Source organism: Haliaeetus albicilla, chromosome 8 (assembly GCF_947461875.1).
Source record: "Haliaeetus albicilla chromosome 8, bHalAlb1.1, whole genome shotgun sequence".
NCBI classification, from domain to species: Eukaryota; Metazoa; Chordata; class Aves; order Accipitriformes; family Accipitridae; genus Haliaeetus; species Haliaeetus albicilla.
The window spans coordinates 6,086,486-6,114,215 of NC_091490.1; the positions used below are offsets into that span (position 1 = coordinate 6,086,486).

Consider the following 27,730-nt stretch of genomic DNA (forward strand, 5'->3'; position numbering starts at 1 on the left):
CAGAAAAGAAGGCAGAGAGCCATTTGGCTTATTTTATAATCTACATAGTATTCAGAAGTTTAAAATTCCTATTGCTTTATTGGTCTTTCGCTCCACAACATATCTAACTGTTGTCTAACTTTACATCTCCAACAGAAAATAGGAAGAGACCAAATATTTAAGAATACTTTTCAAGGAATCTTCTCTGATCAGAAGATCTGCAAGGACTGTCCTCACAGGTAACATTAGATTTAGTGCATTAGTTACCAAGTTACGTGTTACCGTAGCTATTAAAATATGTAGGTCAAAATAGCACAAGAAGGTAGACATATATGCCTTTGTGAGCATCACAGCTGTTGATAGCTATGGGGCAAAGGCAATATTCTTTCCTAAGCACGTGTCTTGTTAATGCAAGTTGATAGGTTTTACTCTGTCAATGTCTTGACTATTTTTCTTCTTGAATTTAGGTATGAGCGCGAGGAAGCCTTCATGGCTCTCAACCTAGGTGTGACTTCATGTCAAAGTCTGGAAATATCATTGGATCAGTTTGTTAGAGGAGAAGTTCTGGAAGGAAGCAATGCATACTACTGTGAAAAGTGCAAAGAAAAGGTATTGGTTCTTAATGTATGTGAAAGAAGATTCAGCTGTAGCTTGGTATTTTCTTAAGCATTACATAGTCATAGAAGCCATGCTTAGATACTGCTTGCTTACTACGTTGAAGACGTAATCAAAAGGTTAAATCCACAAACCCATGCAGATAGCATTCTTCGTTCCCTGTAACTTGTATTGTAGACTGAACATTTAGAGAGATAGCAGGACGGTAAAATGTTCTGTAACATACCAGCCCACTGCACAAACTGTAATACCTGTAATAGTACCCTATCTGTACGTACTATAGTCATTTTATGGTCATCCTGCTTCCTGTGGCTGTATTGTACATCAGTTCAAGACAGACGGAATTGTGCATCTATATAAGAATACTACAGAATGCTTGAGGTATATAGATAGAGGTGATATTCTTTTTTTCTTTTTAAGAGAACTACAGTGAAGCGCACATGCATTAAGGTCTTACCTAGCCTGTTGGTGATTCACCTGATGAGATTTGGCTTTGACTGGGAGAGCGGACGTTCTATTAAATATGATGAACAAATAAGGGTAAGAAAACTTTTCTGTGTGGGGCGTGTGTGTGTGTCCCTGCTGCCTCATGGAGTGGACTTCCATTCTTCCTGCTTTTCCCCACGTTTTGATACAGGGATTTTGAGTGCATGGTACACTTACAACATGATCATGCTACAGAAAATAAGTATTTTTCCTTAGAGCTTTCCTTGTCTGCAACATTCTCGGGGTCCTTTCAGAGAGCAAGAGCAAAAACCTCCATAAAGACATTTTATTTAACTTCTGTGTCAGAAGGATAAAAAGTTGAAGTACCATGTTTTCCTTTGGTGTTCCCAATGTGGGAAGTATTAATACAATTCTCATAAAATTACACTAAGCATGTGCACAATATAATCTCTCAGTTAATCTGAAATATCTCTTCAAACAGTTTCCCTGGATGCTGAACATGGAACCTTACACTGTGTCAGGGATGGCTCGCCAGGACTCATCTTCGGAAGTGGGGGACAATGGTAGAAACACAGATCAGGGAGGCGGAGGCTCCCCAAGGAAGAAAGTTGCCCCTACAGAAAACTATGAGCTTGTTGGTGTGATTGTTCACAGTGGCCAGGCACACGCGGGGCACTACTACTCCTTTATAAAGGACAGGAGGTAATGGCCAAGAAGATTTGCGTGGAGGGTTTGAGAGCAGTCTAAAGACTACTTGTTTTGGGAAGGTATAGTGAGCCATTCAGAGCTCTATTGGAAGCACTCTTCCCTTTCTTAACACCCAATGTTGTGAGTGTTAAGACAATAACACAGTAATATGGGACACCGTATTATAAAGGTCTCAGCAGTTCTTATGTATCTTGTATTGCAGTTTGAGGGCTTCCTATGACACTTAGTTGCAAGTGGTATGCTTCTCATTTTTAATCAAGCTATTTTTTTTTTAAAAGTAACTTTGACATTGATTGAATTAAGCTTTCTATTTACTGCCAAATCAAATGTGGGTTCAGGGTTGTCATTTCTACAGTGTTTGGGGTGGTCTGGTTTTTTACTAGACAATCAAGTAACTTTGCTTCTGTTGTGTTTCTATTCTGTTTTGATCACAGGGGATGTGGAAAAGGAAAGTGGTATAAATTTAATGACACCGTTGTTGAAGAATTTGATTTAACTGATGAAACCTTGGAATATGAATGTTTTGGTGGAGAGTATAGACCTAAAGTCTATGATCAATGTAAGCAGAAGAGTGATTTACAGTAGCTTTATATTTCATGCTGCTTCTCGGTAGAGGTAGAGCTCAGTGCACTATACTTGTGTTACTTGGTCTAGTAATCATTCTGAAGCAGTTTTTTTTCCTAAAGTCTTCTGTTTACTGAAGGACATAACAGCTTGTGTACAGCCTAATATTAAATGAACCGTATTCACTGTTGTTCAGCACTTTGTAGACTTGGTAGCAGAGGAGATTCAAAAGTAAAATGGCGCCTTGTTAAAATAGTTTAAAAAAAAAAAACAAAAAAAACCAAAAAAAACCCCAAACGCAAAACAGGCTTTATTTTAGGCTAGTGAAAATGTCTGTGCATAGAACATGGTGTGGTATCATATAGTTAAACTTTTCAATGCTTAAGGAATTAATTCTAAATGCATATCCACCAATATTCACTTATTTCATAATTCTGACAATTATATTTTAAAATACATATGCTTTTTGCATAAATATTTTAGAATTCAGGTTTTTGTTATTCACTAACATAGACTGATGTTTTGATCTGACAAATTACTTCATACTGCCACAGCATATATCGCTTGCACACCCAGTTTCACTTCCCTATAGGAATGAAGAAGGTACTAAACTTTCAAGGGCCTTCATTGAATGCCTTTTCTCCCATCAGCTAACCCTTACCCTGATGTGCGTCGGCGCTACTGGAATGCCTATATGCTGTTTTATCAGAGAGTGTCTGATCAGAACTCTCCAGTCTTACCAAAGAAAAGTCGAGTGAGTGTTGTGCGTCAAGAAGCGGAGGACCTCTCGTTGTAAGTTCCTCTTGTGTCTGTGAAGGTTTCTCTTATGCTGATATCCAGACGTTATCTCCAGAACTAAGAAATTAATAATTCCTGTTCAACAAAGGAGTATACTGACCCTTCTGTTGTGTTGTTTTGTTTTGTAAGCTGCTTAATGAATAGTCTTTTATTGCTTTTATAATTTTGTCTTTCATGCTGCTGTCACTATCGCAGTAAGAAGTTCAAGCTGATTGACAGCCTCAAGAAGTATTTAGACTGTCATCTATATTTGCCTTAAGGTTATACTGACTGTACTGGTATTTTAAACTTGAACTGTAGGTTTGTCATAGGATTTCATTATTCACCTTGAGCTTGTATATATTTCAGATCTGCTCCATCTTCACCAGAAATTTCACCCCAGTCATCACCTCGACCCCATAGGCCCAACAGTGACCGCCTCTCCATCTTGACTAAGCTGGTTCGAAAAGGAGAAAAAAAGGGACTTTTTGTAGAGAAAATGCCGGTGCGGATATATCAGGTAGAGCACTCTGAAAGTGGCAACTAAATCCTACTCATACAAAATTTAAGCACGTAGTAAGAGGAACACAGTAACTTTGAAGGTGGCCTTGAAGTAATTCCCTTCTTGAAAGCAAAGCTAGAAAATAATTCTGGATTCTGACATAAAATTATTAACAAGCTGTTCCGTGGTACATTATTTTAAGTTTTGCTGTCCCTTCTCACAAAATTGACCCATCATTCTAGCAGCAGAATGATATGGCAGTAGTCAGCGTGCAAGCAGGGAGAGGTAAGAGCAGAGAAGATGCTTCATTTGAAGTACACTTGAGGAGTAATGGAGACGATGGCAAATTACAGTCATCCTCGAGTTCTCAAGTTCACAAGAATGTAGAAAGGGGAGGACATGTAAGAGAAACCAAAACCAGCTTCCATTCTGTTCATGTCTGTTAGCTTATGTAATACTGAATATGATCTCAAAGGGGAAAACACGGATGTTGAAAGCAACTTTGCAAGTCAGGACTGAAAATGGAGGTGTGATGGCATTGGCAGCGCAGTGAGAGGATGGTAGAACCAGTAAGAAGAAGATCTCAGTCTGCAGGCCTGCAGCTCTGGTCCATACAGGAGAGGGTACAATCTTGCATATATTTGACCTTCTGAACACACACTATCCTGCTGATCTGCACATGTGCAAGAGAGCCTACGTTACATACACAGTAAGAATAAACTATGCAGGCTATGTATGGCCCTCCACATGGGTTGTATCAGGGCATTAATAGTCACTTTAGGCATTCTTGTATCCAGGGTCACGTTATTACAATAAGCAGAACTTGGCTCAAATTTATTGGAAGTCTTTCAGCAAAATCTCATTTAAAAAAAAGAGGGGCTTGACATTTAACTACGTTACTGTGGCTGCAGCTTGTAATTATACCATGGCTCCTTCCTCTGTGCATGTAAATTTGCTAAGCAAGCCTTTCGGGTTTGAAGGATGTTCTCTTGGCTTTTTTATTAAAAGCAAACAAAAAACAGAACTTGTCAGCAACTTTTTCCTTTTTCTTTTCCCTTAATGGCCAAATGATTAAGTCCCTCATCTGTCGTCTTGTGTTTTGTAATATCCTTCAAAGAAAATCACTGGTTTTATACACGTCTTCTAAGTCTCCTATATATATTTTCCTCTCCGCTGAAGTAGTGATTCAGAGTATGAACAGAATAGGTCTGAAACTGGTTTTTAACCACCATGCATATTTACATAAAAGGTGCAGTTTCAGATAGAGAAATGTACTTTGGCAGTGTTTTAATTTTCTTTGCCGCCTTTTACTTTTACAGATGGTGAGAGATGAAAACTTGAAATTTATGAAGAACAGAGATGTATACAGTAGTGACTACTTCAGTTTTGTTCTGTCATTAGCTTCACTGAATGCTGTGAGTACCTAGATTTTAATCTTAGAGTATTCAGAATATGTTGTGTAGAAATGGCCAGAGAAGCTATTTGGGTCAGAAGCAGGAAAACTGGAAGAGAATGGTTGACATGACTTTGCTTTTCCAGCTGAGCAATTCACTGTTTCCAATAATTTTTCACACTGATAACATCTGTCTCAAAGCAGACTCGAGCCTCCTGTTCTAGCAGTGGGAGAAACATCATTATGCCATAGTAAAATTTATGAAATAACACACACCTTTTTTTAATTATACAAACTGAGCTCTAGAGGGACAGAAATTCCTCTCTATATGGAAAATCCAAAAGTTGGTGTTAGTCACCTCGAAGCTGATAGACTCATTGGAAATACAGTTCACTAATTAAGTTTTTCTAAAGGGAGTAATAAACAAACCAGCATTTATTAAATTTATCAAATCCACAGATCTAGTGGTCCTTAGAGCAAGTTTGTTCCTGTTTTAGCCTATTTGTTAACTAGCATAGTCAGCACTGGAGGCTGTCTTTTGTACAGAAAAATGCTTTGGTTTATTTTTTTTTTCCAAATGAAGTAAATTCCTTGACTAGAACATGTTGATGTGTTTAAGAGACAGTATATATGCTGTACGCATACTTCTGCTCTGAAGTAAATTTGACGTTTCTTTCAGACCAAGGTGAAGCATCCTTATTATCCATGCATGGCAAAGGTGAGCTTACAGCTGGCAGTCCAATTCCTCTTCCAAACCTATCTCCGAACCAAGAAGAAACTCAGGTAAGGCCTTGTTCTGGGTACTTTAACAACCTATTCTGAGGTTTTCATGCTTGTCATACCTATAGCTCCTTGAAATACTGCGGGTATCATAGACATTCACAGGAGTAGCAGTACATTTCTGCTTTGCATTGGAATCCCATCTTAAAGAAATGTGAGAGAGGAAGGAGGGTCATGTATAACCTGACAGTTTTCTGCCTCTCCCAGCTGTCTGTTGTTTCAGTGGTAGTGGATTGGGCATGGAAAGGCTTTAATGGTTTTAAAGGCAGCAAGCTGTTCCCAAATACTTCTCTAAGTGTTTTTGTCTTAAGCCATCTGAAGGTTCAATTAAAGTAAAAATTCTTTCTATTTGGCAAACAAGAAACATGGCTTAGGTTTTGGAGGTGTTTTTTCTCTTTCATTACTGACAGTTGTTCCTGTTTTGTTAAAGGGCTGATACAGAAGAATGGATTGCCACCATAGATGCACTGCTCTCCAAAAGCATTGATGCTTGTCAGTGGCTGGTTGAATATTTTGTCGGGCCAGAGGGCCGGGAGCTTGTAAAGTAAGTACTGGGAATTCTGTCCTAGGTGTTTTGTGTCTCATGTATGGATAAAGCTTCCTAATAACATGATCTGGCCTGTACTGATGTATTCCCAAAGAGTTGACTGTACACATTCTTTAAACAGACACTCTAGATAATCACTTAAGCTTTTATTTCTAGTATTTTCTCTGATTGTGCAGCTTTCTGAGTAATTCTGAAAATCTAATAAAATAGTGCAGTGTACATGGAGGAGGATGCAGTTGTTGAATTCAGTGGGGTGCCTTGGAATGTGCTTAACTTCATGTCTATTCACTTCTGCAAGTGGTGGGAAAGGAGAACGTGGTGGAAGTGTTTGGGGTAAGGTAAGTTAAATACTTAGCTGACAAAGATCACAGGTAAACTGGAAAGAAATTTTCCCGCCAAGCTCAAGATCAGCTAATAGGTGTTTTGAAAACACCTAAGACAAATTATTGGAGATCTGACACACTTAGACAGGTGTGTCAATGTAAAGAAAATTTTATCTTTGAAGTTGCATTGAAAGACAGGATCCTATGATAGCTTTTAGTTTTAGCTTTTTTGTTACTTGAATTAATAATATAAAATATTATAGGCCTTACTAGTGACAAGCAGGAGTGCAGAAAAATAAGTTAAAAGCTTATCCACAGAAATACAAGACAGGAAGTGTCTGGACAGTTACCCTTTTAAAAATAATAAACACCACGCTTAATCATAGTAACTGTGTGTACACGTTGATTCCAGTTCTCTTTGCAGCTTCACCTTTTATCTTCCAGGACTTTCCTCCTGGAATGCAGTGTAAGAGAGGTGCGAGTTGCTGTAGCCACTATTCTTGAAAAAACCCTCGACAGTGCCTTGCTTTATCAGGAGAAGGTTAGTGTCACCTCATCACCAATGATCCTGTTGGTTGTCTCTACCTAATGGTTCTTGTTGTGTTTGCAGACAATGCTGTGTGATTTGTAAATGACAAGGTGAAAGGCTCTTGTCTTGATCATGCTTGTAGCTGTTCATTTCTTGAATAGGTTAATGCTTGTCTGTTCCTACTCTAGGAGGTAACATGCTGCTGTAATTCTCAGAATTTAAGTTCAAAGTATTACTTACAAACAATTCTGTATGATTTCAGCTTGTCTTATAAACTGGTATCACATTCTTTTAATAGTTTGGAAAGAGTGTTTTCTTAAGATTTATTATCTCTTTCTGATTCCAGAAATCAGCTTAATTTTTAACTGATTCTCCTTCCTCACTCAGTCAGAAGCCAGTAGCAGTAGTAACTGAGTTATCTTGTTCCAGAGAGAGACATAAGTATGGTTATTGTTAAAGATTTAATTTTCTATTGGAAAATCTTGGCAAGTAAGTTTGGGAAGTGCAGCTTTGTTATGTTTCGCTGATCTTAATATTCAAGGAAAACCCAGCAGGAAATTTGTGAAAAGGAGTCATTTGTAGAATGTTTGAGATTTACCTATTTCCCTTGGGATACAAATGATTTGGTTCAGGTATTAAGAGAACTCAAATGGAAGTGTTACCTGTGATCTGGCATGTTCCTGTAGGTTGCCAGTGGGGGCTTGGACAGTTCTAAATGTCCAAGTCTTGTTTAGTCTGAAGTAATTTTTTTTTACATGAAATTTTAATATTTGATGCGATAGAATGTTTTTTCTATCCAGTTTCTGGGATCTATCTATTGTTTTTCATCCAGTGTCATGGATAGAAGGCACTACTGTTGTATAGGCTTCTGTTAAGAAAATTTGTCATATTTAGAGCTTTAAGGAAAGATTGCTATGAGGTCCTACAAGCTGAACACAGTAGTAGAGAGATGAACATTTACAATGTAGTTTGATAATTTTTGGTTACTTCCTCTTGGCTGTTAGTTGCTATTTGTTAACTGAGATGTAATACATTATATACCAGTGTGTATACCCCTTAGTGTGCTTTCATGCAAACTAAACACTGACATTGCTTTTTGTATAGCCAAGAGTGATAGTATGCTAGCATGAGACCCTGAGTGACAGTTTACTTCTAATCTAGTTTGTTTTGCATTACTGTAATGACTGGAACATCAGTCTGAGGAGTAATTTGAATTGCTTTAAAAATATTGCAAACTTGTGTAACTGCTGAGTTCCACCTCTTGGATCAAGTTACCTACATGCCAATGCTTTCATTACTTTCCTGTTTAATATATGCAGCATTCATTCAGAAGAGTTAAAAATGGAAAGGCTGCAATGCTATTGTTGGCTATTGATATTCATCACATCTGAGCACACATATGATTTTGTTAACCATACCTTAACTGATATGTGAAACACTTTTTTTTTTTAAGCAGTAGACAACTCTTTACATTCAAATTAATATTTTTTTCACAGTTAAAAAGTCTACATCAATTATTGGAGGTGCTACTTGCTCTACTGGATAAAGATGTACCTGAAAACTGTAAAAACTGTGCTCAGTACTTTTTGCTATTCAATAACTTTGTACAGAAGGTAAGAAACCATTGTTTTTTCATGCCATTTTAATTTTAAAGGACAATAGTAAAGCAGCTAGTCAACCATATTAATAGAAAGTTTAAGCAGGACAGTGAAACTCTTCCAGAACTATTATTAGAGTACTTGGTTTTTTCCTTTCTTTTTTTTTTCCTTTTTTTCTTTTTTTTTTTTTTTTTTTAAAGTAAATGGCTTTGAACACTGGATTAGGATAAAATCACACAGGAATATACCAGCAAAGTATACCAATTGAAGATGTCATTTCCATTTTGCATTTCTGTTTTGGGGGGTTGTTCTTGGCTGTTCTTAAAAATAAAAATAAATATAAAAATAAAAAAAAGAATCCAGTGTTCAGGATTTTTGTCATCTAGGAAGCAGAATAACTGACTGGACTGTTCACCCTGGTATGTTTTCTCTCTATTCGCCTGTTCTTTTTTTCTTCTTTTTTTCTTCTTTGTTTTTATTTTTTTTATGACATCTATTTTGCATATGCTGATTCTGATCTGGTTTATAAAATGTGCTCTATATAATGAGACAGAATTTTAGAGGTGTACCCTATTGATCTGTGTGATTTTTTTTTCTTTTTTTTTTAGAGTGGAAAATGCAGTTTTTAGCCTATGCATTTTACTTTTGTTCCCTAGAGCACTAATTCTTTACCTGCACAGGAATGTAACTTTTTGTTGTTGTCTAAACAGCAGGGTATAAGGGCTAGCAGTCTTCTTCTCAGACACTCTGCTTTGAGGCACATGATCAACTTTCTCCTTGGCCCCAACCGGCAAAGTAATCAGGTAAAGTTTAAGTAGCATGTGTTATGCTGTAGTTTGTCCATCCCTGTGTTTTTTGTGATGCTTAAATTAAGGATAAATACTTTTACTGTGGCAGAATAGACAAATCCTTGGATTATTCTATAAACCTCATGCAAGTCTTAGTCTACCTATGAGTAGTTAGCATGGAAATAGCTGTTTTGGCAGAAGTGAGCATCATGGATTTGCTAATAACAAAATTTTCACCAACTTCAAAGTGTTAGAACATGGTGGTGGACTGTTAAGGACATTGCTTTGTTTTCACTTAACAGAAGTTGACTAAATCAACCAATCAAAAGTTAATTACATCTCTCCTTTGGCTCATGCAGAATCGCAGGTGGAGTTCAGCACAAGCACGTGAGTTTGGATATCTTCACAATACTGTAGCACTACTTGTTTTGCACTCTGACGTCTCCTCACAAAGAAATGTTGGTAAGCATTGTGGTTTTGCCTTTTGGTGACTTTCTATTTCAGTTACTTTGACTGGAATTAACTTGATATCAGTGAGGAAAATACAGTAACTTTGAATTTAAGGCAGTAATGGTTAGCATACATTTTATTACTTTTTATTTTGCTGTAAATGTACCGAGAGCCTGTGGCAAACAGTATTACAGGCACTCAGCAGGCTGGGGAGGAATCTTGATGTTAACATTATTGTGCCTTCCCGCCTCCCGCATATGCCTAAAAGGTCTTTCCTCATGTGAACAAATCAAGCTGTGTCATTGTTGGCTGGAACAGACTTGCAGCCTAGCAGGCTGTATTTTGCTTAGACTTGTTATGCCTTTTGCTAATCTGAAGCAGGGAGCATTTAGACTGAGCTACTGAATAACAAGCAATGAAATACGCTCCTAGATATTTCTTACAAGAGGCAGAAATATCCAAATAAAGATAATAAAGGAATAAGTTGACATCCTCAGTTTCCTGAAGGAGGAAGTTAAAGCTGTCTTTCTAAAAGAATAACTTGATTTCTGTCTAGGGTTAAAAGTTTCTGGAGTTAGAGGCAGTCAAAAATCATAAAGCAAAAGAAGAATGATAAATGTTCTGAATATGATGAATGTGCAACAGTGATTGGGACTGAAACTAAAGCTCAAAGTATGATAGGAAATATGAACATATTGCTTTGACTTCTTGCAGTTAGTTTGCCTATGTTGTCACCAAAGTAAATGACACTTCGCTGTGCAAGAGATTGTTGTTTGGAGTGGTACCATACAAGCTATAAGCTAGTTGAGATGAATGTCACTAGAGATTAGATGGTGCCAAATGAGCAGCAGTGTCTTCAAGGTGTATAGAACAAACTAATTTATTAGTGGATTGTTTTTGTATTTGCTGTTATAGCTCCTGGTCTCTTTAAGCAGCGTCCACCTCTAAGCATCACTGCTTCAGGTCCACTTTTGACACTCCATGAAGAAGTGGAAGCCTTGTTATTCCTGTCTGAGGGAAAACCCTACTTAATGGAGGTATCTGTTCTAAATTCTGCCCTGCTTGAACCTAAAAGCTGGTCTGATGTGATTTCTTGGAAGTATCCTTACATGAAAAACAGTGAATATTAAAAAGTAGCCAGCTGGGGAGTATATGGTTATTGTTTTGAGCCTAAACAAGAAAGCACCTTTGGTTTCTTCTTGACCCCTTCTTGTTCTAGTATATCCCTGAATGTAGGGCTCTGGTTTGAGAGTTTATGAAGTTAGCAAATGCAGCTGAACACATTTTGCAAGTGCCCATGCAGTCAGTTACCATGTCAGCTGGAGGTGCTAACCTGAATTGCTCTGACATAATGGATCACACTTGACCAGACCCTTGGAGGTGGGCAGCAGGAGCTGAATGGAGTGTTATGAGGGCAGGGGTTCAGCTTGCTGGGCCATGCAGGTGCTGGGAGAAAAAGCTGTATGCTTCCTGAAAAAGACTAACATTCTGTTACAAACTTACTTTAAAATAATTGCATGGCTGCATCTGAAATTGTTTGCACTTTTCCATTAGGTCATGTATGCGTTACGAGAGCTAACTGGATCTCTGTTGGTTCTCATTGAGATGGTGGTGTACTGCTGCTTTTGTAATGAGCACTTTTCCTTTACTGTGCTACACTTCATCAAGGTAGGGAGATAATCAAGATAAGCTTTTTGCTTTAAGTGTTTCTTTTAGGCTTTGGTCACACTCTGTGTTGTGGGTTATAATGGCACTGGGATCTGCAGAACAATCAGCACAGTTTGTTGGATTTGGCAGGGGTGTTGGTGGGTTTGGGGTTTTTTTAGGCTTTTACTGTTTAAAACAACAAATTTTCAAAAATCTGTAAAGCTGTCTTGTAATGCTTTGTGTCATCAATATATTTTACTGTCTAAGTAACTTTGTTTTTCTTACATGCAGACTCAGCTGGAAACTGCTCCACCTCATGAACTGAAAAATATATTCCAGTTACTCCATGAGATACTGGTAGGTGAAGGGTAGAGACTTGTACAGGATAGATTCTGCATCAATGCATAATGAAAAAAGCCAGGACTGCATCAGTAATTTCAACACCCACATATCTTTTAATCCTTCGGTTTGGAGTTTGTATTATTTTTTTATATTGCTGTGTTGATAATCTGATGATATATGAAACTTCACAAGTCTTATTTGGTTTTCATGTTGAGGTCATCAAAACCATTCCATAGAATAGATACAGGTATCACACACAACTTAGGTTGATCTTTTTCTTTTCTAACAGGTTATTGAAGACCCATTACAAGTAGAACGCATCAAATTTGCCTTTGAAACTGAAAATGGATTAATAGGCAAGTAAGCCAGTGGGTGAACACTCCTGTCTCCTACTGACCCTTATGTTGATGATGGTTCCTATCATCTCCTAGTTTCTAATCCTTCTAAACTGTTTTAATTCTCAAGGAAAACAACTTGACACATTTGATTTAGCCACCACCACCACAAAAACGCTCTAAGAAAATCCAAAATAAGCATTAGAATATTACAGTAACAGCAAACTGGAAAGGAATTTAACTGGCAAAAATTAATTATCTCCAACAACAGCAGTCAGTGAACCCAGAGAAGAGTGGTACTTACGTACTTAAAAAGTGACATTAAGGAAGCTTAACCAAGAGGTCGACAAGAGCTAACTTTTTTAAATAAGAAGCAGATCATGGTGTATACATAATACGAAGGAAAAAAAAAGCACCTTGGATTAACATAAGAGTAGCTCTATGAATCTTGTAACCTTAAAAATTAATTTTTATTTCCTATGTATCTCAAGAAATCATCAATATTTTTGTTTTGTCAGCATCCTGATTGCCCTAAAAAGAAACTGGTTCAGCATGGAAGGATACTAATACTACTAACTGCAGGGATAGCCTCATAATCTGACAGGTGGCTCCCATTCGTTGCTGCTCATACAAAGTGTTGTCTCTCACAGAAACTTCAGCGAAGTGAAGTTACTAAAGCATTCAAAAGCAAAAGAAAAGTCTCAGAAGTGATGAGTGCTTACTTCATATGAATCAGAAGAGTCTTTGTGTGCAAGAGAAATGTGGGGTAGCCACATGCTGCTCAAAGAGCACCTCCGATGAGTTAGTGCAGCTTGAGCATGTCTTTCATAGCTGTTTGGATGAGGAGCTGCTTCAGATTGTGGCTTTCACCTTAAATTGTTTTGGATTCTGTTTTAGTGAGAAGGAATAGTTAGCTTTGTTCTTTATTTCTATCTTATACTTCAGTGCTCTTCTGTTTAGTAGTTTCCACGTATAACTGATAGAAGAGAAGATAATATGCAGCAGTGTAAGAGAATAGCCAAGTGGTTATTTTATTTCTGGGTAAATTGGTCCCACTTGGACCAATTCTATTCTGTAACTTGGGCAATACATGACCTTTTTTCCTCTACGGAGGAGAGGTGCAGTTATTCAATTGGATTTTTATGTCAAAGGCTTCAAGAACTGCTGTGAGTTTTGGGAGTGAAAGTTGCGGTTTTATCTTGGAGTTTCCTTGCAACAGCACCGAACAGCATCCAGTCTCACTGCACGTGGACCATGAGCTATCTGTCATATTGGCTAGTTTTACTCCAAGAAATGAAATCAGCAAATAATAGTTTTCTGTGGTCCTCCATAGGGTGTTTGTGCATAATTTGCTGTAATTTTATCGTCTGCTGTGTTTCGACAGTAGAAAAACTGGCAACATGCAGTTCCCTAGAAATTATTTGCCAACTTTAGAGGTTTCACCACAGTGTTCTTCACCGACTGCTGTGGACAGAGCAACTTTTGAGTGGCAAACCTGATTGCGGCAGCTCCATGGAAATATTTGTGCTTCTCCTCAGTTAACAAATTTTGTTAAAAGATGTGGGAATTCACAGTATAGAAGATTTCCTGGTAGGAATGGCCTGGGGTTTTGCCCAAGTCTCCCATAGAAGAGGAGGCATGGCTGCTGAATTCTGCTATGCTTGTTTGTGTGAAGAAGCTTTAAACATTCTTCTAGATTTACAAATTTTGATCCAGGTGGAAGCTGGTCATCTGGTCCATTTATGGGGGTTTCAAACAGGTGTTTTGTTTTCCTTCGGATAGATGTAACCATAGCGATTATCTAACATAGAATGGATTATAGGAGAAGAATAACTGCATTAGGAAAGGACTGTTTAAAATTCAGGTACCACATTTGAAAGAATTACTGCATTTTCACTTTGATCTATTTTTAATCCAATAGTTGTGGAAGTACTCAAAACTGCCAGCAGTACAGCAGCGTGTTTAACACAAATACTCATGCTAATAACATCTGTAGAAATAATTTCTACCACCTAAGTTAAAATTTTAGCTTCATCTTTGTTATGTTTTCAGACTGGCTGGTACACAGAAATCTGAATCACGGTTTTTAATCTGTGTGTTTCTCCCCACAGCGTTGATGCACCACAGCAACCATGTGGACAGCAGCCGTTGTTACCAGTGTGTCAAGTTCCTTGTTACTTTGGCGCAGAAGTGAGTCATAGGAGTTTTGGAGTTTAACCTCATCCCTACCTTAAGCCCCTCTGACTAGGCTGCTACTCGTTCTACTTTTGATCAGCTTTATCTTTTGTTACCGTGATATAAGTGGTGCTCAAAGGTCTTGATAGTACATATGTCAGTATGAAGTGAAATCTTTACTGATTAGTGCCTGAGATGGATTTCTCATATAACAACCAATAATTGCTGTTTATAAAGGCAAAGGTCAGCTACATGCTATAGAGCAGGAGCCTAGCATTAAGACCAAGATAAATGTAAGGAAACTGTCCCAGATTTTTGAAATATTACGATTCCTAAATTCTCTTTGTTTAGAACTTGGCATATGTCCTGATAAAGCATAGTTCTGAAATATATTAATCTGTGTAGTAGACTACTTTGTGTAAACTTTACTAGGCATTATTGCTCCTGCTAATTCAGTTAATCACAGGGCTGTATGGTTTAGGTCATAGTTTGCAGTGATAACAGTGCATACAGAGGGCAGCAGCACAAAGAGAGAGAAGTCTTTGGATTTTTTTTTTTTTTTTTAAGTTTGCCAGAATGCTTTGTTCACGACTAATGAATATAATTTCAATTTCCAAGGTGTCCTACTGCAAAAGATTATTTCAAGGAGAATTCCCACCACTGGAGTTGGGCTGTGCAGTGGCTACAGAAAAAGGTAATTTGGCTGTAACTTTACAGAGAAACTGTCACTTAGTTTACGATGAGAGTTATGAAATCTGCATCCTCTGTATGGCTCTCTGAGATGACTCTAAAGACAAAATAGAAGCAACTACTTTTTTTTTTTTTTTTTTACAAGGACAGTTTGGATGCAGCTAAATCTGCTGCATGCAAGAACTTCAGTAGGCCCCCACGTGTTTCAGGCATAGATGCGTGTACAGTGAATAAAACCAAGTGTGAATAGTCCTAATGATTATTCCTTGCCATGTGGGAATTTTTCAGTGCCACTGTATTTGTGTTAGAAGGTTTCGCTTTTTTTAAAAAGCAGTTTTCCTTTGCCTGTGTGTTGATGTGAGACAATGCATAAATGAGTGGATTCCTTACAGAATCTTTGCAGCTTTGCACAAAACATAGGTGTTGACAGATACAGCTTTTTCCTCCCACGTGTGTAGTTTTTGTTCTTCCCTCTAAACGTAGGTTGGCCAATGCATCTTTAATAAATACCCAAGGACACTTTGGAAACATAAAGCTCAGCAGAATTGGCCCAGGTTTGCCTACAGTCAGGCAGGGCCACGCTTGATCTCCCAGCACCATGTGTACTAACAGGATAGTATCCCAGCTCCAGGCTGCCTTTCTGTACTGACAGCTGCTGCCAGGCAGATGTCAGATGCGTAAACTAGTATTGTACTGTACTCTGGAAGCAGAATTAGTGGAATGCAGCTGGCAGAACTTGTTATTACTCTGCTCTTGAAACACAGCGAACTGACAGGTCTGATAGTCCTGCTGTACCCATTTTTACTTTGTACTGGCTCATGTAAACCCTGAGTCCAACACTCTTCAGCTGGCATCCAGTAACTTGCACGCATATACAGTTACCAAATAAAGGGAACTGGTTGCTAGTTTTCAGCTGAGGGGCAATAGCCCCTCTAACTGTTCTGGCTGCATTAAAAGTGCATGCTTGTCTGTGCCCCAATTCTCCAGCTTGTTGCCAAAGGATTCAGGAAGCTTGTTCCAGGCTTGTTAGTTCACCTACCGCCGCAAGGGGATGAGGCTTTACACATGTAAAACTTGTATGGCAATTTTATGGCTTTCTTGGCTTTTTATGCAGATGTCTGAACATTATTGGGCTCCACAGAGTAATGTATCCAATGAAACTTCAACTGCAAAAACCTTCCAGCGCACTATTTCAGCACAGGTATGTGTCAGTCTTGGGAGACGATGTTAAACTTCTTTTACTTCCTTTTTTGCTTTTCAGTTAGCATCTTTGGGTTTGGCAACTTTAGCGTATGGCAGTGCACTTAAGACCATTCTTCCTTTAGAAGCCCAGACCCTGTGGCTGTTCCTGAAAAAAACTAACCCTTGAATGATATTCGTCAATACCACACAATTACCTGTGGTGACTCAGCTATCTCACGACAGTGGCTATATTGTTTCAGAATCAACTTTAATAAATAAATAAATAAATAAAGGTATTGCCATGGCCCCTGACACTCTCTTGGACTGTTTCCAATTCAGGACACGCTGGCCTATGCCACAGCCTTGCTGAACGAGAAAGATCAGTCTGGAAGCAGTAACGGGTCAGAAAGTAGTCCAGCCAACGAGAACGGAGAGAGACATCTGCAGCAGGTAACAATAAAATTAAGGGCATGTTTATCTTCTGTTGTGTTGCTTTGTTAGACAGCTTGTTCCTGGGGCTCGAGTCAGAACCATCACTGAGCGTAGACACGATAATTGTGCACCTTACAAAAGTAACATGCCATATCTTTCTCTCCCCATCCCTTCTGTGTATTGAAAGGGCTCAGAGTCTCCTATGATGATTGGTGAGCCTAAAAGTGACCTTGATGATGTTGACCCGTAGAGGATACCTGTGAACACAAGATCAGATCAACTCAAACATTTAATGCCTGGTACCTACTGAAACTGGAGTCCCATTGCTTATGCCGTTAGAAGAGTCTGGAAGAGAAGTGGCTTTATAGGATTGGAGGCAATGCTGGAGGAGATTGTTTCCCTGAAAGCTAAAAGCATTTTTTTAGCCACAAAGGCGTCAGATCAATAAATGCTCTAGAAAACTGCATCTCCACCTGCAGTAGCTTGTGACAGTCTGGACACCGAAAACAGTTTGTCAAGAAGATTTTATCAAATACACAAACGCTAGTGGTTGAATTTTTATGTGAACATTAAATGAGTGAATGTAAAACTGTTGCTTTTCTGTGATGCTGCAAAAAAATTCTTTTGGTTTTTATACAGGAAAAAAAAACAACAGATTGCCCTTATGTATGGAGGGCAAATTTTTAATCTTTCTGATAATATTGAATAGGAATATTCAAATTTCTGTAAAGATGTGTGATGACTTACATTTCATTGTAAAATATTAGTTAAAGAATGGGTTTACATAAGGACTTCTGTATTTAATATGTCTCCCTGCTAATTTGTAAAGCTCTTTATGAGAAGGATTGGCAAGATGGCTCTGTAAGGAGAGTGATTCCTTACAGAATGGTTCAGTCAAGGAGCTCTGGAATGGGTCGTCATCTCTGGTACCCTTCGAAAAACCACAGACAATTGGGAAGGGCAATAAAAGAAAAGCTTTGTTCTCTAGGTATGCGAGTGTTCATTATTAAAGGATGTTGGTGGATTAAAAAAAAAAGTTAATGAGTAGTTTAAAAGAAAAAAAGCACTTTAAGATGGAATTCTGTTGCAGTTTTACTCATTAAATTTTTTTTAACCTTTGGAGACATATTGAATAAATCGTAGTCTCAATCATGTGATCTGCAATCACTTGCTTATGCTTTGAAATTACTGAGAAAGTTGGTATTGGTTGTATATGATGAATAATTCCTTGAGTGAGTTGGGACACTGTTGTGCAGATTTTATAGCAATTTTAACACGGGGAAAGAATGATTTGGCTTTGTTTGTATTTTCACTTGACCAGGCAACGTTTAAAATATCACAGCTCTTTTGATTTGCTCATAAGATTGGAGCACAGTTTTGTTTTCCATGTCAAGTGCAGTTCAGTGATTTCTGGCTCTGGATACTAGCTTCTGTTGTGCCAACCAACTCCTCATCTTTTGTACATTTTGCGTTCTGTCACATTTTCTGCACTGCTTTTTGCCTTTATTTATGGATTCTGCCTTACTTTGAAAGAAATTATATAACAAACATGCACAGAAATGGGGGACATCTTAAGGAGTGCCTGGGTACCTCCAGAATAGATAAATTTGCCAAGTTAAAGGCACAACCAGCCAAAAAGTGCCTTTTTTTTCTTTTTACATACTGTTGCTGAAACAAGAAGCAGCGGACAGCTTTTCACTGTTGTGCACTAATATTGAAATTAACCAGTCATTTCACTGTTGGAAGTAAACATCTGATCTGCTTTCAGCTGTACAGCTTTATAACTTATTGCGGGTTAAGAGAGCCGTTGTCATAAATTGCGCGTGCGAAGAAGTAAGGGTGGCATTGTAGTGAATCTTTCACTTTCTTTTCCAAACAATGTCTTCATAGACACATGGCAGAGTTAGCATTTTATAAATGTTTCTGATAATGTGCTGGGACATTTTAAATGTGATGTTTTAAATTAATTTTGAATAAACCATTTCTTACGGATACCCCTTCTTCCTTCCCCCATCCCTAATACTTTGTTAACGGGTCATAAATCGTCACAAGAAGTCAGTACACAGCGGTGATGGTGATGGAAGAAGCTGGTAATGTTCCTATGGGTTGGCACCACTTGTCGCTTCAGGTTCCTGTTATTTCCTATGGAAACGACGTCCTCGATTACTGCAGGCCCAGAGAAGCATTGATAAGAGAATTGCATCAGGATGGCTCATCACCACTGTATACTTGAAACCAATACAAACTTTTTCATGGTTCTGCTCACGCTTGTACAAAGTCAGTGGTTATAATTTGCAATAAGATGATACTTGGTCAATTATTTTTTTGTTTCCAGCTGCTGTCATTTGAACCTGCTGAAGATTATTTTTTGGAAAATAGAGTTCAACAAAACTAGTTTTTGTGTAAATTGTGATGCATTTCTATGTTGTAATTTTTACTGCCAATCTTTTTGGATGAAAATGTTTTTATACAGCTTACAAAATGTTCAGTGAAGAGCAGCCGCAGCCTGCCTGTGAGCATTCGGGAAGATATTGTCCGATTAATACGTAGACATTTGGCACTGGAAAAATAGGCAGTCTTGATGAACAGTCTTGGGATTCCTGGTCAATGGAATAAAGTTATTCCTTTCACAGAAAACTAGTGTAATCTTTAGACTGCACATACACTGCTACGCTGTTGTCTTGTTGATCCTCTTATCTTGAAACTTCTTAGGCCAGTCCTGCAGATGATAAGCTCTGAGAGGTTGCCCTGATTGCCATTTTGGCTCCTGTCCAGAGTAAATCAAAGCAGCTGAATGGCCCCTGGAGCTACGCTGCCGCATATCCTTATGCCATGGCATGTTCTCACGCACTGTCAGATTTGTATCTGTGTGCAGTTTCTTCTCCTGACCTTCTTAGCAGAATGATTTACCCTGGCTACGCTTGCAGTCATGGATTAGACTGGCTTTTATATGTCAGGATAGCAAGATTTGCAGGCGATCTGGACTTGAGTTAATACTGCCTTTTCTGTTGGTGCGAGGTGCAGAAAGCTGGACGCGTAGCAGTGCCACGGTGCTGGTATTCCCCTGCTCACCTGTCTGCTGCCTTCGTAAGCAGAACTAGGAGCTGCAACCAGGGCTGCTGTCCCGGTTCTGCCTCCCTGACAGGTGCCTTTGTCCTCTGCTCTAAGGACAAAGACTTTTACATTTCAAGCATGACCCAGCCTGTGCCCTCCACTGGCAGTGCCAGTCCTGGGAGCGGGGACTGAGCATTGCAAATAGTGTGCTGGCGCGACTGTCTGCAGTGTACCTGGGATCAACGCTTTCTCCTGAATGAGAGGGGCTTTTCTGCCTACCCACATACAAGATACTAAGCAAGGGCTAATCTTTAGTTTCCTTCCACCAGGCTTACACTTGCTTGAACTAAGCTGTGAAAGCTGTATCTGGCTTATTGTGCACGGAACGTGCTCACACCTTCTGCTGGGAGCCGGCGGGGGAGCAGGCAGCAGGATCTTCCCTTTTTGCAGGGATGTCAGCAGAGGTGAAATACCTGATGCATGTTTTGAGAGGTTATGGCTGAAAAATTACCAGCTGTGTGAAAGCTGTTCACAAACTCTTAGGCTAACATCCCTTTTTCTTTTCCCACTCTTTGTGCAAAATTCAGATTATAGCTGATAAAATTACGGGCTGTAATTTATATACATGTTAGGTAACTATATGTTTAGATTAAGGCTGGGCTTTTGCCATCTTTAGGGTAACAAGTTAGAAATAGTTTAAACCTTTCAAAGTGGTGCTTCCTACTGGCTCTCTGTCTTCTCTTGCCAATTAAAGCTGGAGTAACAGATCTGCAAGGGGCTTTTTGATAGGGAAGAACACCCAACCCAGAATAGCCGAGGTTTGACAGGCTAACCTTGTGCTGTGGTATCAAGCTTTATTTTTTCATCTGTCCTCAGGTAACACAACACAAATTATATACTGTAGTACCGCGAGGCTGCTAATCACCCAGAAAAAAGTGAGATATGGCTTTGGTGGCTTCTGGTACTTCTCAGCCTTTCTCTGCTGCTGTGCGTCTCTAAGGATCTATGCTTTGTCTTCTTTCTGGGGCTTCAATGCTTATCGAGTGAAACCCAGTGTGATTAGCACCAGCAACAAAAAGCACAAGGGCACGTTCCCCAAAGCCGGATGATGCTTTGTTTCCGTAACTGGAAGCTCTTGTCCTACACCACTGTTTTAAAAACAAACCTCTGTTGTTGCATGTGCATGGGACAACAAGACTGGGTGCCTGGTGTCTGTGCCAGTGCCGGAGCTCAGGCCGGCTGTGGGCAAGGAGAGGGTGCCAGCGGTTGTCCAGGGGGACCTCCTGGACCTGGTGGCCTGTGGCTGGCTCACTAACGAAGCAGAGCTCGTTTGGGGGAGCAACATCCCTGCTGGACGGGTGCCAGCTCCCCCTTCCAGGCTGGTTCCCCGGGGGGAGGTACACGAAGCCAGACAACGGATCATATCTACTGAGCACTGGTCTATGAATTTTATTTTAAAAAGACATTTATAAAATGTTTATTTATAAAATTCCAAATAAATATTTAAGGTACAAATGTAAAAACCAAGGTACTATGAAAGCTTTTTCTTCTTTCACAGTTTGTTGTTTGTTTTTTTTTAAAAAGGAATTACAGCCAGTTCTATGTGTCTTGGGAAGACCTGAAAGGGAAACTTAAAGCAATGCATAACACCAGCAGATCATTAACTTTGACTTAACAACAGAAAAAACACTAACAAAGCAGTAGCTGACTGTAGCAATGCAGATTAAAATCTAATTAAACAAGCAGACTGTTTAAAGTACAGCCTTACACTTGACTAAAAAGTAAAGAAGTCTCCTAGGTACATGAGTAAACAATTATAAAACTGCCCAAAAATGGCTAAACTATGATTTTCCAGGTGCTAAGCGGCATTAGCTGACATCTAATGAGCAACTAACCAGGAAAAGAAAGGAGCAATCCTCACCACAATGGTTTGGTTTTTTTTAAAGCTGGTGGTTTTGTCATATGCTGGGTGACAACACGAACAAACGGCCTCGAGACGGCTCATTACAGTCGGCGTATTTATAGAAAGACCCGGCGCGTGGCAGGGACAGGATGCTGGGATAACTCCAGTGATGGGGCAGTGCTCCGGCTGCTCCGAAGAATTCTCGCAGAGCCCCCCGGGCCTCGGCCCCGCTGCGATACGAGAGCGTGATGAGCTTGTACCGCACCATCGCGGCAGCCCAAGCGCGGCGATCGTCGGCCAGCCGCGTGTCGGAGCGTGGACCGTGCTGGGAGCTCAGCCCCGCGAAGGTACCGAGCCGGAGACGCGGCGGTCCGGCGAGGCACCCATCCCTGCCGGGCCGGGCACGCCGGGCCGGGGCGGCCGCGTCTCCGGCTCGGCGCGTCCCTACTGCTGGCTCCGGCAGCAAATGGCGATGGCCGCGGCCACGCCGCTGCCCGGGACACCGGCCGCCACGCAGGTATCGTCCACGGCGTAGGCTCCCATGGTGCCGGGGCCCTGGGAACGGGCGTTACAGCCCGTCAGCGTCCAGCCGTCGTCGCAGGACACCGTCACCTAACGGGGGGAGAAGAGGTCACCCTCCGCGGGGCAGCAAAGGGGCAGGGGGCTGCCCATCCCCGCCGGTCCCCAGGGCTTGGGACGATGTGACCGATGTCACGCTGAGCCGCCGGACCCCAGCTCGGGGCGGGGAGGGGGCGTCCCGTTACAGGTGGGCAACTGGGGACGCCAGCGAAGGCTGGGGTTGGGACGATGAGATGCCGAAGCCAACCCGACCCCCCCATCAGGGTAGCAGAGGGACAAGCAGAGGTGAGGACAACCCCACGGCGGCGGAGCGCGCGCGCCGGCCCTACCTTCTCCGCAGAGCCCGGGGACGCGTGCTCCTTCACCCGGCACTCGAGGCCGGCGGCGGGGCAGCACGAGGCGTGCGCCACCACCTCCGTCCCGCCGGCGCAGCGGCCGGGCCAGCTCCCCGGCCCCGCCACGGGTCTGCCGCCGTCCCCCAGCGCCGCAGCGGGGGAGTGGAAACTGCAGCCTGCCGAGGGGGGAGAGGGGCTGTCCGCACGGGGTGGCTGCAGCAGCATCCCGGGGCACACGCGGGCGCTGAGGGACGCCGCCGCTCGGCCTTCCCTGCCTCCACGCACGCAGCACGTCTCCCCCTTCCCCGGCGCGCGCGCCCACCCTTTTACCCCCTGGGTCTCGGAGTTTTTTCTGGAAGAAACCCCCTCGGCCCATCAGCGCGTTGGCTCGAGGGTCTGTAACCCGCCGCCTCGGGCGTTACCGGTCAGCACGTGGTCCTGCGGGGAGCAGCCGGCCCCCTCGGCCGTCGGGGAGCCGGCGTTGATCCGGCACTCGGCCCTGGGCCACGTGCAGCACCTGGCGATGGCGTAGACGCCCCGGCCGCGGAAAGCGTTGTGGGCAACGCACTGCTTCTGCCCGTCCTTGTCCTGCGGCCGGGGCGGCACGGTGTCACCGGGGGTGCTCGAGGGCCTGGGGACGCCCCTGCGAGGCCGGCGGGCACCCCGGGGGCGGGAGGACCTCCATCTCCGCGCGCTCCGCTCACCTCCATGTGCTCCCCCAGCCGCCTGCCGCTGCGGGAGAAGCTGGAGCAGCTGAGCATCTCCTCGGCACCGGCGCAGCGAGCCACGGCCGTGGCGTGCCGGGTGAGTCCCGAGCGTGCCGACCACACCGAGCGGCAGTACAGCCGCTCATCTGCAACGGGGCGGATGGCGTCGGTGGTGGGGTGGGCACCCACGGCAGCACCCAGAGCCCACGGCACGGAGAGGGCCGCCGACGAGGGCTGGCGGGTCTCCCCCCCGCTACCCTCTGCGTGCAAACAGCCATGCTTGGGCTCAGCCGTCCCCGGCGCAGCTCGGGGAGGAACGTGCCTTGCCGACGCGCTGTGCTTTCCACCCAGGGAACTTCTTTTCCCAGTAAGGGCAGAGCTCTGCTGGGCACCCAGCAGGCAGCCGAGGTCTTTACCTGCGCCCAGCCGGGCGGGCAGCCCGGCCACGCTGTTGGGCGTCTGCAGCCGCTGCTCCTCGGGGAACCAGACCATGTCCATGACATTCTTGGTGGCGAAGCGCAGGAGGTGCTGCCGGAGCTCGGCGAGGCTCAGCTGGGGCTCGGCGCTGAGCAGCATGGCGGCGATGCCTGCCGAGAGACCGGGGGACCGCGGTGAGAACCGGGGGCCGCGCGTGACTCCCGTCAGCAATGTGAGTCCGGAGAGACGCGAGGGGAATCGCTGCAGCCCATCACGCGCACGCACGGGATGCGGGAGCTCCGTGCAGGCTGCAGCACCCAAATGAGCCAAACATGCCAAAACCGTGGCACCGTGGCACGCGAAAACGTCCCCAGCACCAGCAAGCGGAGGGCCAGCCCTGCCTGCCGCCCCGGACCCCAGCTCGCCTGCCACGTGGGCGGCCGCCTGCGACGTCCCGCTCTGCGCCGTGAAGCACGTGCTGCAGTCGCTGGAGGCGCCGATGATGTCGTCCCCCGGGGCGAACAGATCCACGCAGCGGCCAAAGTTGGTGCCCAGGGTGCCGATGGAGGCGGGCTGGTCCTCGCTGTTGGTGGCGCCGACCGTGATGACCTGCCAGGGCGGTGACGGAGGGGGACGTGGGCGGGATGGGATGCGCAGCCCCAGCCCACTCGGCTGACTTGGCGCTGGAGCGGATGAGCCTGGGGAGGTGGCAGAATGTCCCCGCATGTCCCCATGCCTCAGGGAAACCACCCCCCCCCAGCCCGTACCTCCGGCTCGGATGCTGGCGAGTACAGGCAGGCATCGTCCTTGTAGTTACCGGCAGCCGCGACCATCACCGCCCCCATCCGCGCCATCCGCCGACAGCCGGCGTTGAGCACGCGGCTGTAGGCGCCGGCGAAGGGCAGCAGGACCACCGGCGGCGCGCGGGGCTGAGCCTCCAGCGTCGCCTTGATAAACTCCAGACCTGGGAGGGACGAGATGAGGGACAAGAAACTATGGCAGGAGGAGGACGAGGCGGGGCGGGGGGCTCCGGGAGGGAACGTGCTCCTCTGCGGGCCGTGGGGTGACTCACCGATGAGGGTCCCGCTGACGGTGCCCTTCCCCTGGCAGTTCAGCACGCGGAGGCTGCGGATGTTGGCGCCCGTGGCCACGCCAGCGTCGCGTCCGCTCAGCACCCCGGCCGTGTGGGTCCCATGGCTGTCACACTTGCTGGCCTGGCGCAGGCACCACGGTTTTACACCCCGGCCCATCGCATCAAAATAAGTTTACGAGCCCACAGCATCCTCCCCACCCCTTGTGCTTTGCAGCAGCTAAATCCCACTGCAGAATAAATCTTTAAAAATATTTTTGGGGATGGGAGGAAGATAAAAAAATCATCCTGTGCAGAAGGAGAAAAGCTGGCAAGAAAGGACAGGGGATGCAGGCAGCCTTCCCCAGGGCTGCGCTAGCAAGCGGTGATAAAAGCCATGCAAGGCAGCACTAGCACCCACCACAGGGCGCAGGCAGCTGTCCCGGACCTGGGCGCGGGGTGACCCTCGACTCCTTGCAACGATACCTTGACACCCACCTATGCCCCCCACAGACAGCTTTCCCCAGAAAGGAGCCCTGCCCCGCTCAGCCACAGCTCCAAATAGAACACGTTGAGGGTCGCAACATCCCCCAGGACCGCAGCTCCTGCTGCTGCATGTCCTGCCCGGCATTTTGCCGCGAGCCAAGCGTCCCTCTTGTCCTGGGAAGCCCCACGAGCCTGGCCAGGGTGCGGTGGGTGCAGGGGGATGCTCTTGCCAGGCTGCGACGTGCAGCACCTCAGGGCTCACCTGCCTGTGGAAGCGGGTGCCATCCTCCTCGGGGATGCTCTCGAAGTCGGTCACGAGCACCCTGCCCTCGATCTCCCGATGGGTGCTCTGCACGCTGGTGTCCAGCAGGTAAATCTCCACCAGGTCACCTTTATCTACCAGGGACGCAGCCGGGGAGAAAGGCAACCAGCGCTGCGGTCAGCCTGGGCCACCTGGGATGCTCCCCAAAAGCAGCTCCAGACCCGCAGCACCATGGGGCAGGGGGATATCCCCATCCCCTCAAGACCAGGAGAAGGGATGGGGTCACTGACCCTTCCCCGAACACCCATGGTCCTCCCCCCACTGCCCAGAGCTTACTGGGAGGGCTGTAGGCGCCCGAGCTGGGCTGTGGCGGCACAATCCTGCCCAAGTTCCAGGGGATGCTCTGGGCAAAGACGTAAGAGTCCTCCTCGACGTACTCCACGTGCGGCAGCTTCAGCGCCTGCGGGGACGAGGTGCAGCGCCCGGCGTGGTGGTGGCAAAGCTCCCGTTCCCCGCCGAGGCTGGGGGTGCCACCCGCTCCCCCCGCCCAGTGCCCACCCCAGCTGCTGCCCCGCCACCGCGACTCGCACCCACGGGACCCATCCTCCGCCCCACGTACCGTGTCCAGGACGTCGCTGCTCATCTTCACCAGGAAGGCGGGCAGGAGGTGGAAGACGTGCAGCAGTTCGGTCAGGTATCCCCGCCGAGCAGCCCGGGCCTGCAGCCGCCGCGCCGTGCCTCGCACCTCGGCTTGGTCACGACCTGCCCGCAGCACCACCACGTAGCGCCCGGGCAGCCGCCACGACGCCTGCGGGGACACGAGACCCGGCCTTGGGTTTGGGTTGGGGTTGGGGTTGGGGTTGGGGTTGGGGTTGGGGTTGGGGTTGGCATTGGGGTTGGGGTTGGGGTTTGGGTTGGGGTTGGGGTTTGAGTTTGGGTTGGGGTTTGGGTTTGGGTTGGGGTTTGGGTTGGGGTTGGCATTGGGGTTGGGGTTTGAGTTTGGGTTGGGGTTTGGGTTTGGGTTGGGGTTGGCATTGGGGTTGGGGTTTGGGTTGGGGTTAGGGTTGGGGTTTGAGTTTGGGTTGGAGTTGGGGTTTGGGTTTGGGTTTGGGTTGGGGTTGGGGTTGGGGTTGGGGTTGGGGTTTGAGTTTGGGTTGGGGTTTGGGGTTGGCATTGGGGTTGGGGTTTGGGTTGGGGTTAGGGTTGGGGTTTGAGTTTGGGTTGGAGTTGGGGTTTGGGTTTGGGTTGGGGTTGGGGTTGGGGTTGGGGTTTGAGTTTGGGTTGGGGTTTGGGTTTGGGTTGGGGTTGGGGTTTGGGTTGGGGTTGGAGTTGGGGTTTGGGTTGGGGTTGGCATTGGGGTTGGGGTTGGGGTTGGGGTTGGGGTTTTGGTTTGGGTTTGGGTTGGGCTGGGGTTGGGGTTGGGGTTTGGGGACACACACGGACAGACACAGGCGCAGTCGGTCGCCCCCACCCCCCCACTCTCCTCACCTTAGCAGCACGCTGGAAGGCAGCGTGCCCCGAGGGGACGGCCCCGAGGGCGGCTGCCTCCTCCTCCTCGGCCTCCCCCAGGGCCAGCATCAGCTCCTCTGCCAGCTCCGCCGCTGCCCGTGCCAGCACCAGCGCCAGCACCAGCACCAGCGCCCGCGGGGCCATGCCCGCCTGGACCCCCGAACGACCCCGACAGGGAGCACGGAGATGCTCAGGGCCTCCGAACCTCCCCCTCCTCTCCTCCTCCTCCTCCTCCTTCCACCAGCACGGCGCAGCCCGGAGCCCGGAGAAGCCGCTGAGGACGAGCGGAGGAGCTGGAGGAGCCGGAGGAGCCAAAGCGGACCCGCAGCTGCGGCTTTGCCCGGTGCGGCGGGGCGGGGATCACGCCACCGCCGCCGGCCCCATCGGCCCACCCGGGTGGGTTAACCATTAACGGGACCGGGAAAGGGCGAGGGGATGTGGGTCGGCAGCCTCATGTCGCGGGGGGAGGGTGGGTGAGCTCGAAATTCCCCCGCGAGTCCCCGCGCGTGGCTGGGAGGTCTGGCGAGCAAAAGGCAGACGCTCAAGGACTATTTGCGGAATGGGCTAGAAAGCTTTTACGTGTCTCTTCCTGGCTTACTTCAGAGA

At 45.2% G+C, this 27,730-nt stretch overlaps 2 protein-coding genes across 3 annotated transcripts in view; one reads left to right on the plus strand and one right to left on the minus strand.

The window, feature by feature from the left end:
- Positions 1-19,440, plus strand: part of USP24 (ubiquitin specific peptidase 24) — a 65,841-nt gene extending 46,401 nt beyond the window's left edge. For both annotated transcript variants that reach the window (XM_069788655.1, XM_069788656.1), the window contains 23 exons: positions 136-218; positions 447-588; positions 1,015-1,134; positions 1,523-1,743; positions 2,184-2,308; positions 2,964-3,105; positions 3,460-3,610; positions 4,912-5,007; positions 5,665-5,768; positions 6,196-6,309; positions 7,080-7,176; positions 8,661-8,777; positions 9,473-9,565; positions 9,910-10,012; positions 10,916-11,037; positions 11,555-11,668; positions 11,939-12,004; positions 12,279-12,345; positions 14,436-14,514; positions 15,118-15,193; positions 16,304-16,390; positions 16,711-16,821; positions 16,991-19,440. In XM_069788655.1, coding sequence (XP_069644756.1) covers positions 136-218; positions 447-588; positions 1,015-1,134; positions 1,523-1,743; positions 2,184-2,308; positions 2,964-3,105; positions 3,460-3,610; positions 4,912-5,007; positions 5,665-5,768; positions 6,196-6,309; positions 7,080-7,176; positions 8,661-8,777; positions 9,473-9,565; positions 9,910-10,012; positions 10,916-11,037; positions 11,555-11,668; positions 11,939-12,004; positions 12,279-12,345; positions 14,436-14,514; positions 15,118-15,193; positions 16,304-16,390; positions 16,711-16,821; positions 16,991-17,053 — 2,493 coding nt within the window. In that variant the 3' untranslated portion in view covers positions 17,054-19,440. The remainder of the gene's footprint in view (positions 1-135; positions 219-446; positions 589-1,014; positions 1,135-1,522; positions 1,744-2,183; positions 2,309-2,963; positions 3,106-3,459; positions 3,611-4,911; positions 5,008-5,664; positions 5,769-6,195; positions 6,310-7,079; positions 7,177-8,660; positions 8,778-9,472; positions 9,566-9,909; positions 10,013-10,915; positions 11,038-11,554; positions 11,669-11,938; positions 12,005-12,278; positions 12,346-14,435; positions 14,515-15,117; positions 15,194-16,303; positions 16,391-16,710; positions 16,822-16,990) is intronic.
- Positions 19,441-21,283: 1,843 nt separating this feature from the next.
- PCSK9 (proprotein convertase subtilisin/kexin type 9) lies at positions 21,284-27,393 on the minus strand. Its single transcript, XM_069788654.1, has 12 exons — positions 27,104-27,393; positions 26,235-26,423; positions 25,952-26,075; positions 25,616-25,749; positions 24,871-25,012; positions 24,566-24,762; positions 24,224-24,407; positions 23,798-23,968; positions 23,379-23,527; positions 23,097-23,262; positions 22,669-22,850; positions 21,284-22,372 (listed from the first exon to the last, which is right to left on the minus strand). Exons 1-12 carry the CDS (start codon positions 27,266-27,268, stop codon positions 22,205-22,207), a joined length of 1,971 nt encoding a protein of 656 aa, XP_069644755.1. The 5' UTR covers positions 27,269-27,393; the 3' UTR covers positions 21,284-22,204.
- Positions 27,394-27,730: the final 337 nt, after the last annotated feature.

Bases quoted from the DNA above. Each gene is read 5' to 3' on its own strand.
- PCSK9 (XM_069788654.1), bottom strand. From the start codon at position 27,268: ATGGCCCCGCGGGCGCTGGTGCTGGTGCTGGCGCTGGTGCTGGCACGG. The intron at 26,076-26,234 runs GTACGTGGGGCG...TCGTCCCCGCAG, and splicing joins GCAGCGACGTCCTGGACACG to GCGCTGAAGCTGCCGCACGT. The intron at 25,750-25,951 runs GTAAGCTCTGGG...CGTCCCTGGTAG, and splicing joins GGGCGCCTACAGCCCTCCCA to ATAAAGGTGACCTGGTGGAG.